General features: G+C 33.5%; 1 protein-coding gene across 1 annotated transcript; it reads right to left on the minus strand.

Annotated features, from left to right (window-relative positions):
* Window positions 1-933: 933 nt before the first annotated feature.
* On the minus strand, window positions 934-16,391 carry LOC110107285. Its single transcript, XM_028698621.1, has 14 exons — window positions 16,344-16,391; window positions 16,019-16,140; window positions 9,989-10,120; window positions 6,072-6,140; window positions 5,930-5,979; window positions 5,413-5,507; window positions 5,106-5,367; window positions 4,973-5,025; window positions 4,044-4,929; window positions 3,607-3,848; window positions 3,218-3,366; window positions 2,720-3,164; window positions 1,985-2,482; window positions 934-1,200 (listed from the first exon to the last, which is right to left on the minus strand). Exons 1-14 carry the CDS (start codon window positions 16,389-16,391, stop codon window positions 934-936), a joined length of 3,318 nt encoding a protein of 1,105 aa, XP_028554454.1.
* Between the last annotated feature and the right edge of the window lie 5,605 nt (window positions 16,392-21,996).

A 21,996-nucleotide genomic window follows, 5' to 3' on the forward strand; every position in this document is an offset into this window, starting at 1 on the left:
TTTTCAGATTACCGAACCCAAACAACGGAATCACAAAGGATTCCGGTCCCTTATAACTCCATTTTGATATCAGAGCACATAAAACCATTCAAATTCAGAAATCAAATTTCGTTAGAAAAATCGTCAGCGGCATAACGGTAGTATACGAAAATTCCACAGAATTCACAATTTCAAAAATTTACCAAATTATCACAGATAGAAGAAAACATCATTTCAAGACTTTCATAGTACTCACGAAATATTTTTCAACATCTAGATAATTTGCTATTCAATAAAAACACTACAAAATTCAAAATACCTGGTGAAAATCTTCTAGAAAATACTCAAAACGTGCAAAAACATCGTCTCAAAAATATACCAAAAGTTACACGGTAAAATATTCACCAGTACAAAATAATACCAGATTTTGGCTAACAGAAATCGAATTCGAAACAGAAAAGTCGTCAAAATCTATATTTCTAAAAATTAAGAAAGGCGGAATATGCATTACCTCGAGTCGGTCAACTTTTCGAACTACGGTGACGAACGAAAATGGACCGAAATCACCCAAAATCTACTTTTTCTCCTTTTTCCTTCATTTTTCTCTCTCCTGGGCTTTTCTCTCTCTTCAAAAATATCTCAATCCAATATATACACTTGCATATCATACGGGACGAATCCTATTCGTCCCGAGATGATTTGCCCTCTGGACAAGCTTTGTTCAAACGAAGTGTATTCGTTTCTGGACGACTTGCTCTCTAGACAACCTTCGTACGGACGAACCAAATTTTGTCCTGGGACGAACCTCCCAGTTCACAGATCCTGTACTGATCGTCCCAGGACGATCCCACTTCGTCCTGGATGATCCTAGAGGGAAAAACAAGAAAACTGGCTTCCACAATCTCCCCACCTTCAGATTAATGTCGTCCTCGACATTTCTAAAATAAAACTGAGTCAGAACAGATGCGGATATAACTGTCTCATATCCGACTCCTTCTCCCAAGTAGCCTCTCTTGTTATTCTATGTTTCCACTGAATCTTAACCATATGAATTTGTTTACTTTTCAACTTGCGCACATCATAAGCTAAAATTTTTTTAGGCTCCTCTTTGTACTGCAGATTCTCCTGAATCTCCACATCATCAGCAGAAAGTTTCTTTTCAAAATCAAATATCCACTTTTTCAAAGAGGATACGTGAAACACGTTATGTATATCAGACATCTGATCAGATAATAATAATTTATAAGCAGAATTCCCAATCCTTTTGATGATTTCAAAAGGTCCGACATACCTTGGACTGAGCTTGCTCACTCTTCCAAATCTACTGATGCCTTTCATCGGACTGACTTTGACATACACAAAGTCGCCACATGAAATTCAACCAGTTTGTGCTTCTGATTGTAATACTTCTATAGTCTATCTTGGGCAGCTTTCATTTTTTTTTAATCAGATTGATTTTCATAACAGTTTCATTCATAAAAGTTGAACCCATCTCTTGTCTATCTCCCATCTCAGTCAGAGTCAAAGGAGTTCTACACTTTCTGCCATACATGACATCGTAAGGTGCCATACCAATATTGGACTGATAACTATTATTATAAGTAAATTCTATCAAAGGGATATGATCTTCCCAACTGTCTCCAAAATTCAGAACACATAGCCTCAGAAGATCTTCCAGTACCTGAATAGTCCTTTCAGACTATCCATCAGTCTGTGGATGAAAAGTTATACTGAAATGCAACTTCGTACCCAATCCTTGCTGAATACCCTTCCAAAGACTGGAAGTAAACCATCCATATAGCTAAGCTAACTTATCCACCGGATCCGTCTGTCTAATCGGGAGAAAATGTGCAGACTTCATCAATTGATCGATAATCACCCAAATAGCATTATGCCCTTGCCTTAATAGAGGAAAACCCATAGCAAAATCCATCGTTACCTCCTCCCACTTCCACTCAGGGATAGGCAACGACTCTAAAAGATCTCCTGGTCGCTGATGCTCTGCCTTCACTAACTGATAGGCTTCGTATTTCGAAACAAACTCTGCTATGTCCTTTTTCATTCCAGGCCACCAAAAAAAACTTTTCATATCTCCGTACATCTTACCACTTCTTGGATGAATAGTATAGCCTGAATGATGAGATTCGTGTAGAATCTCTTTCCTCAAATCTCCAAACATAAGAATCCATAATCTATTCTTGTAGAAAATAATACCATAATCAGAAAGTAGTAGTTCATGTTTCTTACCATATTCAATATGAGCAATCAACTTCAAATATTCGGAGTCTGACTTTTGAGCTTCATGAATCCTCTCTTCCAAAGAAGACTGAATGTTCATCTGAGTCAAAATGCCAGCATCCAAACCAGAAGAGGAAATCACCTCCAGTTGTAATCTTTTCATGTCTCGTATCAGATATTTATCAGAAGTGAGCTGAACATATGATAGTACAGATGATTTCCTACTCAAAGCATCTTCTATCACATTAGTCTTACCAGGCTGATACTGAATCGTCAGATCATAGTCCTTGATCAACTCAAGCCATCTTCTTTTCCTCAAATTCGGATCCTTCTGAGTGAATATATACTTCAAACTCTTATGATCCGTGAATATCTCACACCTGACGCCATACAAGTAATGATGCCAAATCTTCAAAGAAAATACAACCGCAGCCAATTCAAAATCATGCGTCAGGTAATTCTTTTCATGTGATTTTAACTTTCTTGAGGCATAAGCTATTACCTGACCATGCTGCATCAGAACATAACTCAAAACTTTTAGTGAAGCATCACCGAATGTCTGAAATCCTTCCGTACCAGATGGAAGTGCTAACACTGGAGCAGAAGTCAAATAATCCTTCAATCTCTGAAAACTAGTTTCACACTCTGTTGTCCAACCAAAAGCTACTGACTTCTGAGTCAGTCTTGTCAGAGGTGCAGAAATCTGAGACACAAACTTTCTATAATATCCGATCATACCCAAGAAACTACGTATGTAAAATATTGTAGTAGGCCTTGGCCAATTGGCAACAGCATGAATTTTTTGGGGATCAACAGAAATACCTTCATCGCTTACCACATGCCCCATAAAAGAAATGCTCTTCAGCCAGAATTCGCACTTAAAAAATTTAGCTACAATTGGTGCTGCCTCAACATCTCCAACACACTCCTCAAATGTCTGGCATGATCTTCCTCAGAAGCAAAATATACCAAAATATCATCTATAAAGATGATCACAAACTGATCCAGGTAATCCTTGAACACTCTATTCATCAGATCCATAAAAGTAGCCGGTGCGTTGGTTACCCCAAATGGCATAACCAAAAACTTATAGTTTCCATACCGAGTACTGAAAGCTATTTTCATCACATCAGCTTCCTTCACCTTCACCTAATAGTATCCAGATCTTAAATCAATCTTTGAGAATACAGAAGATCCAGCAAGCTGATCAAACAAATCATCAATCCGTGGCAATGGATACTTATTCTTGATTATGACTTTATTTAGATCTCTGTAATCAACACACATACGCATTGTCCCATCCTTCTTCTTCACAAACAGAAGAGAAGCTCCCCAAGGAGAAACACTAGGACGAATAAATCCTCTATCCACTAACTCCTAAAGTTGAACTTTCAACTCTGCAAGTTCCTTCGGTGCTATCCTGTACGAAGCTTTAGATATTGGAGCTGTACCCAGAAAAACATCAATACAGAACTCAATATATCTATCCGGAGATAATCCAACCAATTCCTCGGGAAATACATCTAAAAAGACTCGCACAACTGAGATATCAGAAATAGAACCTGTATCTATATTCATATCTCGTACTGAAGCCAAAAACACCGTACAACCCTTCTTCCACATTCTTCTGACTTCCAACACAGAAATCAAACATGACAAAACACATCTTAACCCTTGGAATACACACCTTTCACCATCCATAAATAAGCTAACTCATTTCTTCAAATAGTCAATCTGAGCCTCATACAAACTCAGCCAATTCATACCCAAAATCGCATCATACGAAGAAATTGGCAATAAAATCAAACACGATTTCTATTTCTTGCCAGAAATATCAATCTCACAAAAACAAAACTTCCGGACAATCAAATTATTCCTAGCCGACAAAAGAACGGAAAGTGAAACAGGTAGCATAACAGAATCCAAATGCAAAGCATCAAAACAACGCTCGGAAATAAACGAGTGACTGGCTCTAGAATCAAACAAAACATGATAGGGATGTTCGAAAATGAAAATCATACATGTCACTACATCCGGAACATCTCGAGCCTCTTGATGATTCAAGCTGTACACACGTAGCTGAACTGGAGCTGAAGCTACAGAACTACTAGGCTCCCTCTGATTTCCACTAGGTGGTCTCCTCGCTACAGAACCTGAACCACCAGTTCTACCATATGATCCTCCTTTAGAAATAGTACATGGAGGAACTGTCATCGGCCTTCCTGCTAGACCGGCAGGTCTAACAAAACTCTCAGATCTAGATTCAGATCGTCGATCAAATCTAGCATGTGAACACTTTGCTATCTGATGTCCTGGCTGACCACATCTGAAATAATGACCATTCATCCTGTAACACTGGACAAAATGTCTTCGTCCACAACTCTGGCACACAGGTGCCCCACTGACTGACCCAGAACTGGTCACACTACCACTACCAGAAATAGTAGTGGACCCTAACTTTCCACTCCTCCTGGAGTCTCCAAAAACAAATCTCTTCTTTCTAGAAAAATCACTGCCAGAAGCATCACCACTGAACCTCTTCTTACTAGCAGTCCACCGCTGCTGAGTAGCCATCAGATCGTTCTCTATCAAATGAGCTCTCTCCACAAGCTCAGAGAAATTAGAAATATGAAATGGTTTCAGGGGTTGCCTCAGACTATCTCGTAGTCCCCTCGAAAATCTATAGCATTTCTCAGCAGAAGTACTCACCAACTGCAGAGCATATCAGGCCAAAGCAGTAAACTCTGCCTCGTACTGTATAACTGTCCCGCTCCCCTGAACCAACCTCAGAAAAATCTCCTGCATTTGCTGTCTTGCAGAACGGGGTACAAATCAAGATCGAAATACTTTAGAAAATTCTTCTCAAGTAATCAAAGAGTTCAGTTTACCTTGAAATTTCTCCTCCTGCTGGCCCATCCACCAGCGCTCTACCTCGCCATCCAACAGAAAAACTGCTAATGGTACCTTCCTATCCGGAGGATATTGCATACCGTCAAATGTCTTTTCCAACCTCCTCAACCAATCCTCTACTGCTCTAGGCTCAACAGTGCCCTCAAACCTCGAAGGCTTCAATCTCAGAAACATTTGTAGATGTATATCTGCATCTTCAAATCGAACAGTAGATACTCTATTCTGAGTCTCGCTCATCATCTGAGCAACCAACATAGAAAACTACGAAACTGTATCAGAACCAACCACTGGGGCAGTACTGCTCATAGGAGCTGCCTGACTAGCACTCTGCCCATCAATCATATCTGGATCTAGCAGATCCATAATCACACAGAATGGAACTATGCACATGCATATAAAACAACAATAATTAAAATCCAAGCAAACCAGAACTACCAGGACAGACTTACAAATCAATTCTTATATATCTGTCTTTTAATCCAAATTTCAAAACTATTTCTCTAATAACACTAAGAATTATCACGACCCAACCCGACCGGAACGAATCCCTTCGCGTCGGGCCGCGACGGAATTGAAAATATCCATGATCTAGCTTTGGAATTTGCTTCAGACTTTCTTCCAAATATCAAACTTATAGAAAATACATAGCTACTATAAACATCAAATATATATAATAGTTCACCTATATTTTCTTTATTCATCAAAATAATCATGTACAATATAGTTCATGGCTATAGACAGAAAGAACAGAATAGAAAAGTAATGACTGTACAAAAATCAAAAGTATAAAATACCTAATCACTGATCCAACACTGAACGGCTAGTCCAAGACTTCCATCTCTTTCCCAGAACCTGAAAACCACGCATATAATAATGATGAGCTAACAGCTCAGCAAGACTACACTAGTCAATCAAAATCTCTAGAAACACGCATCAGAAAATACATCAGAAGAGTAGCCTTACAGAATTCAGATAATCGTGCAGAAATTGTATAAGCAGACATAATACAGATACTTGAGCAAACAAAAATCAAATCACAAACGAAATTCATTTCATATAACAGAATATTCAAGTCAGATTTCACAGAATAGACAGAATCGTATAGAACAAACAGAATCATACAAATCAGATAAAATCACATTTCACATATCATATAACACATATCAGATATCACATATCAGATTCCCGGACCTTGACAAAATCTCAATTGATTCTGGCCCCTTATGCCTCCCTTCCCTGACATAGACAGAATCTCAATGGATTCTGGCCCCTTAAGCCTCTCTTCCCTGACACAGATAGAATCTCAACGGATTCTGACCCCTTATGCCTCCCTTGTGCTTACAGCATCAGAACTTGACAGATATACAGAATTTTCAGAACATAACTTATTTTCAGATTCACGAACCCAGACAACGAAATCACAAAGGATTCCGACCCCTTATAACTCTCTTCTGATATCACAGCACATCAAACCATTCAAATTCAGAAATCAAATTTCATCAAAAAAATTGTCAGCGGCATAACGGCAGTATACAAAAATTCTACATAATTCACAATTTCAGAAATTTACCAAATTACCACAGAGCAGAAAACATCATTTCAAGACTTTCATAGTACTCACAAAAAATTTTTCAATATCTAGATAATTCGTTATTCGATAAAAACACAGTAGAATTCAAAATACCTGGTGAAAATCTTCTAGAAAATACTCAAAATGTGCAAAAACATCGTCTCAGAAATATACCAAAAGTTACACGGTAAAGTATTCACTGGTACGAAATAATATCATATTTTGGCTAACGAAAATTGAATTCGAAACAGAAAAGTCTTCAAAATCCATATTTCTGAAAATTTAGAAAGACAGAATGTGTCTTACCTCGAGTCAGTCAACTTTTCCAACTACGACGATGGCGAAGGCAGAATGTTCCTTTTTCCTTCATTTTTCTCTCTCTTCAAAAATATCTCAATCCAATATATACACATGCAGATCATACGGGACGAATCCTATTCATTTCGGGACAATTTTCCCTCTGGACAAGCTTCGTTTAAACGAAGTGTATTCGTTCCTAGACGACTTGCTCTCTGGATAACCTTCGTACGGACGAACCAAATTTCGTCATGGGATGAACCTCCCAGTTCACAGATCCTGTACTGATCATCCCAGGATGATCCCACTTCGTCCTAGATGATCCTGGAGGTAAAAACAAGAAAACTGGCTTCCACATACACCAAGGTACATCATCTTGTAAATGTATAGTGAGAACATCCATGACTAAGAAAAACAAGATAAGGGATTAAGGCTGATCCTTGATGTAATTCAACTGAAGTATGAAATACTTGGTCAAACCACCTAGTGTTTGAATAAAAGTAACAACTCCTGCATACATATCTCTAATGACTTGAATATAAGCATTATTAACCCCTTTATTTCCTAGAACTCTCCATAGCACTTCTCATGGAACTTTACCATATGCTTTCTCTAAATCAATAAATAACATATGTAGATCCTCCTTAATTTCTCTACACTTCTCCATCAACCCTCTCAATAAATGAATAGCTTCCATAATAGACCTACCTGGCATGAATCCGAAATGATTTTGAGAAACATTAATACCACATCGTTACCTCTCTCCCAAAGTTTTAAAGTATGACACACCAACTTAATTCCTCTATAATTCTCACAATCTTGTGCATCACATTTATTCTCCACTCATCAAGGTTCTTTTTAGTCTTCAAAACAATATTAAAAAGTTTAGTAAGACAAGATATTCCTTCTTTTCCTAAGCATGTCTACACCTCTATTGGAAAATCGTCAGGTCTACTAGTTTTTCTACGCTTCATTTTCTTTAAAGCCTCTCTAACTTCAGTTTTACTAATACTTCGATAAAAATAAAAATCTCTATTTTCATTTAAAGTGTTAGGGTCACTAAAGTCAAACGTATTCTCACAATCTTCATTGAAAAGTTTAGCAAAATATCTCATCCACCTTATTGAATATCCTCTTCTAAAAAAGCACTTTTCATATAAATATACATATACATAAATGTACTTATGCAAAAAAAATTAGGCGCAATGAATATAAAATTTGGTGTGGATGCTACTACTTAGCATGAGTTCGACTCTACTGCATGGATGGAAGCAACATGTGGACTGGCCAAAAGCCTCATATATGATTTTGGAGGTCATTCCAATGAGAGATGCTGGTAGTCAACCACCAAACGAAGCTAATATCATAGGCAACTGATTATGCAACAAGAGAGTGAGGAGATGATGATGAAGAAGACAAAGAAAGATGATGAAGATGATATTATGCTGATGCTGGTACTGATGACTACTAGCTTTTTTTATTATTAAATTGAATTTGTTTTTATATCATGTTTTGATGAAATTGATGCTACAATTTTTGCATATGTTTGGGTTGTATTATGGTATGTATTTGTTAATTTGATTAGAAATATATAATTATTTGTGGGTTATCATAATAGTTCACCATTTTTTTACTTATTCGTGTTATTGGGCTCTGCATTCATGTGAATTTGTACCAAAATTCAATGTAGATGATTGGACTTTCTTTTTAATTTTTGCAATTGTAGAGTTTTTGCAATTCTGATTAGAACTAGTCACAAAAAATGGGTAAACCCCGCTTTATTGGGTGTATAGTAATACCATATTTATAATAAAATCTTGTCACAACAAATATTTATGACCGACTTCTCTTGTCACAAAATATTTTGCAATCAACATTTTAGTGACCATTATTACAATAACATTTTGAGATCATTTTGTGATAATTTGGGGGTTGCAAATTGTTTTTTTGTCTATAGTACACCTAATGAATTGAATATGATGAACTAATTTATAGTAATTCAAAAAATAACAAAAAATGACTAAAAATTACTATCACAATATATATATATATATATATATAATACAGATTAAAAGGAAAAAAAAATGTAGACAACGCGTGAGATTGTAGCTGCTCTTGTAAAAACTAAAAACTTAATTATCGCCATCATAGTAGATTAACTAGACCTAGATTTTTATATATTGCTTGATTAGAAAGTATCAAAAATAAATTTTTTAATCAAATTCAAATGAGAATTTGACTCTTAGTGGGATGACTTTTTTATTCTTAAAGCAGATTTCTAGTACAAAACTTTAAAGCTTCTTTAAAAAGTAGTAAGAAAGCCGTCTTAAAGGAAGTCTTAATAAGACACAATGAGGAATAAAGGCTTTTGTATACTTTTATTTATTTCTTTCATCTCAAAGTTAATTTTTAAATTACTAAATTTCTTGTTAAATATTGCATAAGCGTTCAATTGTGGGAAGAAAAAATAAATTTAAATTATTTCGATAGACAATTCACAATTTTAGTAGGTGCTCCTTTGGATTCCTTCAAAAGTTTCGACTCAGTTTTAAATATTAAAAATTCGAAGAGATTTTTCACGTGAGCCAAACAATTTATCAGTTGACTCCTTTTCACCCTCCTGGTGAGGCAAAGAATCATGAATCACTTTCACCTTCCTTTGTGCGGTGGAGTAGCCAGGTCCTTTAACACCAAAGAAATATTCTTCTTCCCAAAATTTTTATCACGTAAACCATGAATCTGATGGTACTAAGATGCAAGCTTGTCGGAGCAACCATGTGAAACCCCCTCCACGCTCCCTTGAAACCCATAAGGATCTTCTCCCTCTCAAACTCTATCCTTTCTTGTCTCCCTTTTAAAGTTCTCTCTTCAAGTTTTCTCCAGAAAAAAAAATACTCAATGCATGTCAAATATAGTAACAAGCTCTTTAAGGAAATCTTAAATAGAGAGCTTCAAAAAAGCCTAAAAAATTATTTCATATGTCAAAGATCATACAGTACGATCTTAAGATTGTCTAGTACAATCTCAAGATTGTCCAGTACGATCTCAGGATTGTCCAGTACAATGTGCAGAATTTGACATGTTAGTACTACATTATCATCAATATGAACAGTTCCATTTAATTGCCTGTTAGTAATGTATAATCATCAGTATGAATTATCGATCATGTAGTACGATTAGTTTAACCAAAATGTAGTTTGTCCATGATGAATCATGGAATGACCAAAATCGTCTCTGTTGATTATACAATATGAACTAGTTCGTACAGCACAATAAAAATATCAAAATTAAACAGATTTGATTGAATAATCATAAGATTAAATTAGACAATATTTTAAACATTGTACAGTACTATTAGATTTATACAATACAAAAATAATAACTTTTCAAATTCATTTTTTTGTCTAATTTAATAAACTGCTGGATTTTTAATTATAGCAGATCATCCAATATGATATGGTGTTCATACTGTATGATTAATTATATTTCAAAAATATTTTTTTAGATAAATAAAATATTTTAATTAATTTCTATAATAACAGATTGTTTAGTACTATCTTGATCGTATAATATGATGTACAAAAAAATTAAAATATTTAAAATCATTTATACTCCCCTTTTGTGTGTGTGCACGGTCACCAGGCTAACATACACCCTTATAAGAGTTGACTTAAAAAATTAAAAATAAATAAATAAAAATTACATACTTTTTTATTATAACAGATTCTACCCAATCTTAAGCCCTGAATTTTTAAAGAATGGTGCATGGTGTACCTGAAACGTTAGTCAACACATAAATAAATATGCTCTACAAATACTGAGAAAAATAAAATTAAAATCAATAATATTTTTTATCATCAAAATTATAAACTCAGAATCCCGAGTTGCAACATTTATATCTAAACCAATTATTATAATAAATTTTCTTATTTTTTTTATCTTTTCTTGCACATTTTAATTCCACCACTAACTATTTTTATTATTACTAACTTTTTTCTTTTAAAACTTCATGCACATCCATTACAATATTCTTAATATTACTATCTATTTTATCCCACATAATATTTTCTTCCTCATACACAGACAAAATTTAAATATCTTAAATCTTGCTCTCAAAAAATTTTATTAGTATTTTTTAAAAGCCATAATCTAATCTTATAACAAAGTTTTACAAAAAATTTTATATTTTTCCTCTTCATCTTAAAATCCAAAACTAATAAGCGATGTTGGGTATGTAAACTTTCACTCGGAATAACTTTAGAATCTTTGCAATCTAAACGATTTATTTTTCTTATAAAAAAATAATAAATCTAAGTTTTATTATCTTCATTCTTATAAGTGATGAGATGCTCATCTCTTTTCTTACCACCTTCATTAGTCACTCCAAACTCATAACCAACATGAATATTTTTAAAATCCTCTACAACTCTACCAACATGTCCATTTAAATCTCCTAAATAAAAACTCTTTCTTCATGAGGAATCTTGTGTATTAATTATTTTCAGTCATTTCAAAATTTTAATTTTGAGCACATATCGAACCTACTTGATGAGCATAAACACTTATAATATTAATAATATTAGCATCAACAATAATCTTCAAAGTAATAATTATGTTTTCAATTTTATCAATTTTTATAAAATTGTCCTTTAAACTCTATAACCACACATACACCATTTCTATTATGACTTCTTCCATAATATCAAAGTTTAAATCATAAACTATCAATTTGCTTAGTATTCTCTCCAGCCTATTTAATTTCTTGAATGCATAAAATATTTATATTTATATGAATCATAATATCAATTAATTTCATTAATTTTCTATCAATTAATTTTATTACTTGTCCTGTAATAGAACCTATATTCTAAGATCCAATCTGAATTCTAGTTTCATGGACTAGCTTATTTGCCCACATTCATCCATAATGTGGGAACCCTTGCCTATTTAATACTACACATGGGCACCGATGCAGCAACCCTTGCACACTTTTCGTTGCATTCATGTTATACAGCATGTCGCTTCCAGAGAACACCCTAGCATTAACACAATGTACTAAAAAAATCATGTCATGATTATTCGATAAGTTTTATGCTGGCTATCGACTACCTAACGTAACCCTCCACTTTCCTCATTCATGATAGGACTTGGGACATAAAAATGGTAGAGTTAACAACCATTCACATGCATAGTTGAAAATTAAATTTTTAAAATAAAGTTAAAATACTATATTTTCATATACATATACATATACATATACAATATGTACTTATGCAAAAGAAAAATTAGGTGGTAATGACTATAAAATTTTGTGTGGATACTGCTACTTAGCATGAGTTCAACTCTACTGCATGGATGCAAGCAACATGTGGACTGGCCAAAGCCTCATATATGATTTTGGAGGTCATACCAATGAGAGAAGTGAGTACTCATCCACCAAACCGAAATCTAAAAGAAGCTAATATCATAGACGATTGATTATGCAACACGAGAATGAGGAGATGAAGATGAAGAAGACAAGGAAAACTGACAAAGATGTTATTATGATGATGGTGATGCTGATGACTACTAGCTTTTTTTCAGTAAATTGAATTTGTTTTTATATCATGTTTTATTGAAATTGCTGCTACAATTATTGCATATGTTGGGTTGCATCGTGGTATATGTTTTGATTAGAATTGTATAATTATTTATGGTTTATCATAATAGTTCACCAATTTTTTTACTTATCATGTTATTGGGTTCTGCATACAATGTAGATGATTGGATTTTCTTTTTTATTTTTTCAATTGTAGAGTTTTTGCAACTATAACTAGAACTAGTGACAAAAATTGCCCGGAAAGCCCGCTTTATTGAGTGTATAGTTACACCATATTTATGATAAAATCTTGTCACAACAAACATTTATGACTTAAATCTCTTGTCACAAAATATTTTACAATCAACATTTTAGTGGCCACTATTGCAATAACCTTTTGAGATCATTTTGCGATAATTTGGGGGGTTGCAAATTATTTTTTAGTCTATAGTGAACCTAACATGAATTGAATATGAAGACCTAATTTATAGACTCTAATTCAAAAAATAACAAAAAAATACTAAAAATTACTATCACATTAAAAAAATGTATATATACTCATGAAGATGATGAAGTTCATATTTTTTTTTCCATCATCAAACTCAACTAAAAAATGATCACTTTTCCTACTTTAACTTGAAGCTAACCTTAACTCAATCAAAGTTTACTTTAACTCAATCAAATTCCTACGTGATTCTTCTATTTTATTTTTTTGGCTTTTGTGTCCAATATAGAGGTGTAAATGAGCCACATTTGAGCAAGCTTCTTATATGTTTTTGCGATGTGTCATTCAAATTTTTATTTATTCGAACTCAACTCCTGTTCAAATTTATCCGTATTTTGATCCATTCAAATCCAAGCCAAACTTAAACCATCTTAAAAAAAAAATTTGAAAATAAGCAAATAAGCAAATAACAAGACAAATACAATATAATCACTCTATTTATCAACTTATCAATTAATAAATTATATATATATATATATATATATATTTTTTGTTGAATAAAATGTAAATTTTAATTAACTAGACCTAGATTTTTTTTATATTGCTTGATTATAAAGTATTAAAAATGATTTTTTTATCAAATTTAAATAGAGATTATTATGTACGGACGCCGAATGTAGTTCACCATCTAGAGATCAATCAGACTGCTCCATGTACATCAGCCGTATCGAGCTCAGTACCGAGCAAAGGGTGACGTCGCGCATTCTTGTTGGTCTTCAGAAGGCGTTGGGCATCCGCAGAGAATAATTTCAACTCAAAGGAAGTCTTAATAAGATACAATGAAGAATAAAGGCTTTTGTAAACTTTTATATATTTCTTTCATCTCAAAGTTAATTTTGAAATTACTAAATTTCTTGTTAAAATATTGCGTAAGCGTTCAGCTGTGGGAAGAAAAAACAAATATTGAATAAATTTAAATTATTTCGATAGACTTTCAATTCACAGTTTTAGTCGGTGCTACTAAGGATTCCTTCAAAAGTTTCGACTCGGTTTTAAACATTAAAAATTTAAAGAGATTTTTTACGTGAGCCAAACGATTTATCAGTTGATTTCACTCAAAGATAAAAAATAAAAAATAAATGATTTTTTCATTCTAAAATGAACATTTCTATCACTAAATTTTGTTTACCTAAATAAAATTTTGGCTTAGGGTATAACAGACCATTTTCTTCTATGAAATTGTATCAGAATATCATGATATAAAACAAATTAAGGTTACGTTTGGGACATTTTTTGCTGCTTTTTAAAATAGTTTTTTAGTACAAAAATTTCTTGAATAAGAAATTTCGTAGAAGAAAGCTGTTATAGAAAGCAATACAAAAGATGTCCCAAATGAAACCTAAGATTAGCTACAAAGCTTTTGACTTTGCACTGAGATTAGTGTTACATATGAAATCCATAATTGCTTTAATTACTATGGAAATCTAAAAATTGTAAAACTCATCCTCATATGTTTTCATCCTACTACAATTTTATTTGAGATAACTTTTGGTCATTATTTTTTTAAAAATTTTGTACTGAAAAAACTATTGTAAAAAGTATTAAGAAAATTATTCCAAATGAAGCCTTTACTAACATGGTTTTTTTTTTCAATATTCGTACTTGACCTAAAATTAAAGCGATTTATATAAAATCAATTTAAAATATGAGTTTATTTGTGACAGCTTTTTTATTGATTTTAAAACTAATTTTAGAATTTTTTTTTTATTAGAAATTTTTGTACTGTTTCTAATGGAGCCTATATCTTTTTATTAAATGGGTTAAAAATTTGAAGCCGAATTCAACAATATCAGTAGGTTAAAATTATCTGATTTATATCTTATAATATTAAAAATAATAATAAATTACAATAAGACATAAATTTTTAATAAAAAATACTTAAAAATAAGAGTTTGCTCATTAAAAGTTCTTTGCATGTACATTTCACACTATTTATCCAAATATTTATCCTATTTTTCAATAGCAATTTAGCTCGTGGCCATCACGTACCACTCTTCTTCATGTAATAAAAAAAATAGAGGGATCCAAGCTGTATTTTTGTTTTTATATCATTGAAAATAGAAACCTGTGAAGAAAATTTAAAATAATTTTACGAATTTCAGCTTAAAGCTTCAATTTTTGAAATTAATTGAATGATTATGAAATTATATTTTAAAATTTAAGGTTGAAATTGTAATGCATATTTTACAGATATATTTTTTAATCATATTTAAGATAACATATAAAATTTCATCTAAATATTCGCCGTTAATTTACTAATTAAGAAGGTGAGCTTCGCGTGTCAGTCACTTGTTCTTAATTCTTTTTGGAATTAATTTTATGTTGATTGAGGGGATAATTTTTAATTAATTAAATTTGTATATATTTCATTCGAATTTAACATTAAAAAAATAGAATTAGGACCTAAGAAGAGCTTAAATATTATTAAATTTATTTTAAAATGAATACAATATGATTTTTATTATATATATAGAACAATTATCTTAAAGCAAATCTAATAATTTCAAAGCCTATTATAATCAAAAATTATATCATAATACATTGAATAAATTTCTTTTCAATGAAATATTTCATTCAATAAGATTTTCATTTGGTATTTGGTTTTGGGCCACAAAATTCATAGATTTGATTAGTTCGATAAATTAGTGTACACCCCAATATGCGGATACAGCCACTCGTTGGGACCATTCGAACTCAACTCAAAGGAGCTCGGCCAACAGGAACAATTGTCCAATACATGCCCTCCTCAGATAGGGAAATTATTGGTTTCGGCGTCGTCCGGTGTCCAATAAAAATATGTCACATCACCCCCTACTAGGTACTGAGCTTGGGATGAGCTCGGTACTGTGAAGTACTGAGCAATTTTGAGCTTGGTATTGCTCAGTAACGAGCTCAGTACTGCTCGGTACTGTGAAGAACTGAACTCGGTACTGTTCAGTACCGAGCAATACTTTGCTCGGTACTTTGAAGTACCAAACGTAAGATGTGTCCAGTGTCCGAATCCAATAATCTCTCGCTCAGATAAGGGTATTCCCAATCAAAATTTGACAAGGTAAAGCTCAACTAAGAAAGCACACACCGCAAATAAATTTGACTAAAGCTTCATTTGGGAAGGCTTTCTTTCTGCTTCTTAAAGCAGCTTTCTAGTACAAAAGTTTTAATTTTTGTACTTAAAAGCTGCTTTAAGAAGCAGAAATAAAATCGTCCCAAACGAAACCTAAGTGAGAAAATCCCTTTAGCAAGCCTCAACCAAAAGAGTTACTCACCTCATGAAAACTCATCCGAAAGAAAAACTCGTCAAGAGCATCCACCATACATACTAATGGAGGCAGCCAAAGCCAAGTCAATTATGTTTGTCCACTTGCAGCCACGATTCACAAGCACTTGTCCACTTGCTTATTTGGTCCATGACTATGTAAGTCTAAATTTAGGGATCATATTAGATTTAATATTATGCTAAAATGAAGGCTGCGTCTTATCTCTCGCTCACTCTGGGGGATGCTAGGGCATCGCCCTAGCCGACCCTCCCGGCATTTCGAGTGTTGGATGCTTCTCCTCACCTGTTGCAGGGAAGTTTGTCCTTCTTCGATCTGAGTTTTTTATGCCACCTTCTCGTTTTCGTGATCCTGATTTTTTGGAGGCTTGGTCTTCTCTTTCGTTTAAAGATGCACTTTCTGGTTCTTCCCCTCTTTCTGGTGGTTTTCCCGAGCTCAAGGTTTCCTCTCATAGGGGATTGCCAGCGCTGTGGATTTCCGAAGCAGAAATCGCGTCGTTGGCTACCCCGTTTGAACTTGCTTTGGTTGGTAAATTTCTTGGTCGGAGACCTTCGCTTGAAGCTATTAGGAGTTTTTTCTTCAAGCTTAAGCTTAATGGTGAGGTTTCAGTGACAGTTTTAAATCAGTGTAATGTATTGATCAAACTTTTTAACGATCTGGATTACTGTCGGGTCTTTGCTCATAGATCTTATTTTGTAAGTAATTGTTTCATGAAATTGATTAAATGGTCTCCTGCGTTGGATGAGGAGGTTGAATCACCTATTATCCCAATCTGGATTTCATTCCCTAACTTACGGCCTCATTTATTCGCTCCGCGTATTCTTCATGGTTTAGGTCAGATCTTTGGTAAACCCTTGAAGATGGACAATGCGACCTCCTCTGGTTCGCGTCCTTCTTTTGCTCGTGTTTTAGTTGAACTGGATGTGTCCAAGCAGTATCCGAACAAGATTTGGATTGGACCGGATAGTGTTGGGTATGTTCAATATGTCATTTTCGAAGACTTTCCTGAGTATTGTGCGCATTGTTTAGCCTTGGGCTATTCTAAAACGAGTTGTAAAATTCCTAATCCTAACCTTGTTTCCTCTGCTTTGCCTCCTCCTCATTCGTTGGGGGTTGATTTAGCTGATGTGCACTCATCTGATCCTGGTTTTCTCTCTACTGCTAAGGAGGGAGGTTTAGGTGTTGACTCTGTTGTCTCGGGTAGAGTCTCTCCTAACCCTGTGTCGGCCCCGGATTTGAATGAAGTTGGGCCTGCTGATGTTGTTGTTGTTTAGCCTTTGGGTACAGTTTTAAATCATGTGGCAGTTCCTTTTAATAATGCTGTAGTTAATCCTGCTGTGGTTGACCCTACTGTTGATGATGCACATGTGGTGTCTGTGGGTGCCATGGCTGTTGTTGAGCAGGATGTTCGGGGATGTTCTAGTAATGGCGCTTTGCTGGGTGGTGAACTTAATTCTTTGCCAGTTTTAAGTGAATCGTGTGTTTTAACTAAAATTGTTGCTCCTTCAATGGCTGTTGAGCGAACTGACTTCTTTGGATCCATGAAGGTTTTGTCCCCTGTTTCTCAGATTGGTGCCTCTTCGGTTAATTTGGGAGTGGATGATATTCATAATGCTTGTGTCGATGTGCTGGTGAAATTAATTGAACCTCAAGCCTTGGTTTTTCATGTGGGGAACAATTCCGGTAGGGATGTGAGGAAGCACTTGGATTGGCTTCATGTTTCGTCTGATTCGGAGTTCGTTTCCTCTTTTGAGTCTAGTGGCACGGACGATCCTGGTAATCCTTTCGCTTTGTTGTGTGATAAACCTTTTGTTTATGGTGCTTCTCGTGGTAAAGCTCGTGGTAGGGGAAGACGTCGCCGGTAATGGCCGTGGCTTTTGTGGTGGTTGCCTTATGGTTGCATTTTTCTGGGGTGCAATTTTCTAGGATTGTGCATTGGATGGTCTGGTTGTTTCGGTGGTGAGGGTGGTTACTTTGACTTATTGTTGCTTGATGCCTTTGCATATATTCGAGCTCTCCATTTGTTTTTCGTTTGGCCGGGCAATGATGTGGTTGGGGCTCGCTTGTCCTATGGCTATCCCGTGGCAACCTTTGGTGTTGACTTGGGTGCTATCTCTTCATCAAATTGGATGGTCCGGGCTTAGCTTAAGGGTAGCTGGTAGTCTCGGCCTTAAACTTAGCCCTCTTGTTCTGTATTTTTATGCACTCTCTCGTCGTGCTATATCTTTGAATGTTGTATTTTGTACTGGTTTTTCTTTTGGTTTGGAAAAAAATTTTTGGTTTTCAAAAAAAAAACGATTCATAATCACATATTTGTAACATTCAAATAATGTATTACTTATTACCAAAAAAAATTATTATTAATATTACAATAATTCTAAAAACTATTAAATAAAATAGAAAAAATTCAAATAATTTGAAATATATTCAAAAATGCTTGATAATATGTTTTAATTCAAAAGGGTACATAGGTCGAGTAAAATTAATTTAAGTTAGCATTATTAATATAATTTAAATTATAATAATAAATTAGATTTATTATGTACTTAGTAGTTTTATTAGTAGTATTATTAAGTAATATAATTTAGTTCAATTAAATAATTGATTTAATCATTCATATGAGCATTAGTTTATATATATATGAGCATTAGTTAAATGATTTATAATTTCAAAAAATAAGTAACTAATCAATTAGGATTTAAGAATATAAGTAGATAATTAGTACTATAAGAAGTAATTTAAAACTAATACTTCAATAATTAATTTGATAATTAATAATAATTAAGCTATTTCTAATTGTATTTTTATCATTATATTATATAAAATTCAAAGCACATTAAATTTAATTTCCAAATAATCAATCACCTTAAATCCTAGATTACGTTGTTAAATAGTTTCTCATGATTTATCAAGATTTACATATGACAAACCAAACAATTTTCAAAATTTAACACCCACAGGATTTACTAAATTCGAATTTACAAGATTTACTAAATCCCACTAAAGCTAATCTTTCTTGTTGCAAACAGCCCCTAAGGGTTTTATTTGACTAACAGCTGCTTCATCAATTTATTAAAAAAAAAGAAAGAAAATTTCATCTATGTGAGCATCGAAGGCTCAAAGATTTAGGCTTTACTTGAGATAATTTTTTACAAATATTTTTTTATTAATTTTCAGATATTTTTATACTAAAAAAAATAGTTTTATAAAGCATTCTCAATAGACTTCATGTCTAATGGATAAAGCTAATTTGATGTTTATATTCAATTTGGTTCTTTAACCTACTTGGGTTCAAATAAGTCAAATTGGGTCAATTGAGTTTAATTGGTCCAATTGATGAGTCAGTTGGCTATGTCAGGATATATTTCATCAAGGGACGTCACTTTATGAACATAAGATCCATTCAAATTGATTAATTTGAAGTTTGAAGATAGTTAGGTCAATTTAAAGTCTCAAGGGTTAATTGGGTCAAGCTTGACTTTAAGGAATGAATTTGCCAACCTATCTGGTCAATTGGGAGGTAGGAATTTTGACTAATCTATAAGTATCATATTCAAGGTTCAATATCCATTCATTATGTCTAGCAACCTAAATTAGAAATATGTTGTGATAGAGAACTATTTCTTCAATCGATTCGGCAACATCAAAGAATCCTGCCTAACTAGAATGCCGCTAAAGTGACGTCTTTGATAAAATAGTACAAAAAACTCCTTGTCACGCTAATCCTTGAAAGAAGCTTTGCTTATAGTAGAATGAAGTTTAGGAAGGAGATCCATGCAAAAACTCTATGAAGCCCGAGGTACATATAAGGTCTTATAAAATAAGAAAGCATAGGTAAAAATAAGGTCTTATAAAATTAAGAGATGTCTCCACAACTTTAGCATCCACTATTTTGGCCATGTCCACTTTTTTTCCTCTTTTAAATCTTTTCCATAACATTTTCTTTTGCTTCTCCAATAGCATGCTCCTCATAATTATCCCCCATAAAGAAAGGCTCATTATTATGCCTATGTAGTTTATTAACCTCTTCTCCCTTGGCATCATCTTAGCCTATGACATCAACATTAATGGTTATTGCTATTGAAGTTTTTGAAAAAATCAAACAAACATAGTGATTTTCTGTGCAATAAACCTCAATGGTCCCCTCCACTATCTTCTTCCATATCACTACCCCCATTATCTTCCACCTTCATCGCAACATGTGCTTTCTTCACCTCATTTGTATCAACGTAGAGATCTACAATCTCGAGATCTAGAGATGAGCTAGGAGCAAGGTCATTAGTGACCTCTACAACTGCCAAAGCTGCCAAAGCTATCATGATTATGACATCTTACTTTTAAACCATCCACTAATTTAACAAGGCCTGCTTTGAGTGCTTCATAGTAACCTAAAAGTGATGGATTCTTCTACATATTTTGAAGTCGTATGAGCAACACTTGCAACACATCAAAATGAAAGGAATGTATAAATATCAAAGATTTCCAAGAGAATTGATGAAATCTTAGTCATCTATGTGTCTTATGACTAATGTGACCTAAATTTTCATTGATGATCCTCCTTCACCCTATGTACCTCCCAAGTCTTGAATCATCCTCAATATGCCTTTGTTATATATTCCACTAGTAGTTATGGAGGACAATGTATCACATCATTTTTAAAGCACATACATTAAATGGAGTGCACCATCCCCATTATTTCAAACAAAATAAAAAATGATTTAAAACATACACTGAGTTAAAGTTGCAAGTGAGTTAAATCAACTCGTGAGCCAGCTCAAATTCAACTTAATAAATGACTCATAAGTCAAACTCAATGAGACAATGAGCCAACTTGGAGCTTAAGAGCCAACATTGACTCAACTCATTAACTCATAAGCTGGCACATTTAAATATATTAGTATAAAATACAGTAAAATATATATTAACCCTTAGAATTTTAAGTAAAAAAAACATTCAAAAAGTTTAAAAAATATTATTTTTTTTCTAAATTTTTATTCTTTTCACAATTTTATAATAATAATTACTTAAATTATAATCATTTTCTCTCTTTCAAAATAAATAAGCCAATTCGAACTCGTAAAATAAAGCTCGAACTCGGACTCAATTAATTAATCAAGCTCAAATTTAAGCCAAGGATTACCTGAACTCGACTTGTTTACACTTCTACCATAAGTAAATTAGTTTTAACAAATCAAATTCCTGCTAACCCATGCCCACACTTGTTTCCAAATTTTCAAGCTAATGCTACTTTTAACCAAATAAATGTCTTTAAATGGCCTATGGAATAGAATGCTTTTATGATCTGTAACTTTTAAAACCAAGGTTTACCCCAAGCTCAATCAATTGCCAGGCCAAGTAAAACCTGATTCATTGGATTGCCAATCATAATACATTACCATCTCAGAAGAACGAAAAAAAAAAAAGTGAATAAACCTTTTCAAATTCATAGCAAACACATGCTTATCAAAAGGTCAAGCAAAATTACTATTAATCTAAAAAGACTCTGTTTTAAGATTAAATGACGTGCTACATAAAACCAATTAGAACGATTTCGACATTGACTTTTAATTCATTAGAGCAACGCAGATCATTTTGATCTGTTGATTGGGAGTTTTAAATATTAATCAAGAGATCACTAATGACC

The sequence above is a fragment of the Dendrobium catenatum genome, unplaced genomic scaffold (genome assembly GCF_001605985.2).
Source record: "Dendrobium catenatum unplaced genomic scaffold, ASM160598v2 fragScaff_scaffold_129, whole genome shotgun sequence".
Classification (NCBI taxonomy): Eukaryota; Viridiplantae; Streptophyta; class Magnoliopsida; order Asparagales; family Orchidaceae; genus Dendrobium; species Dendrobium catenatum.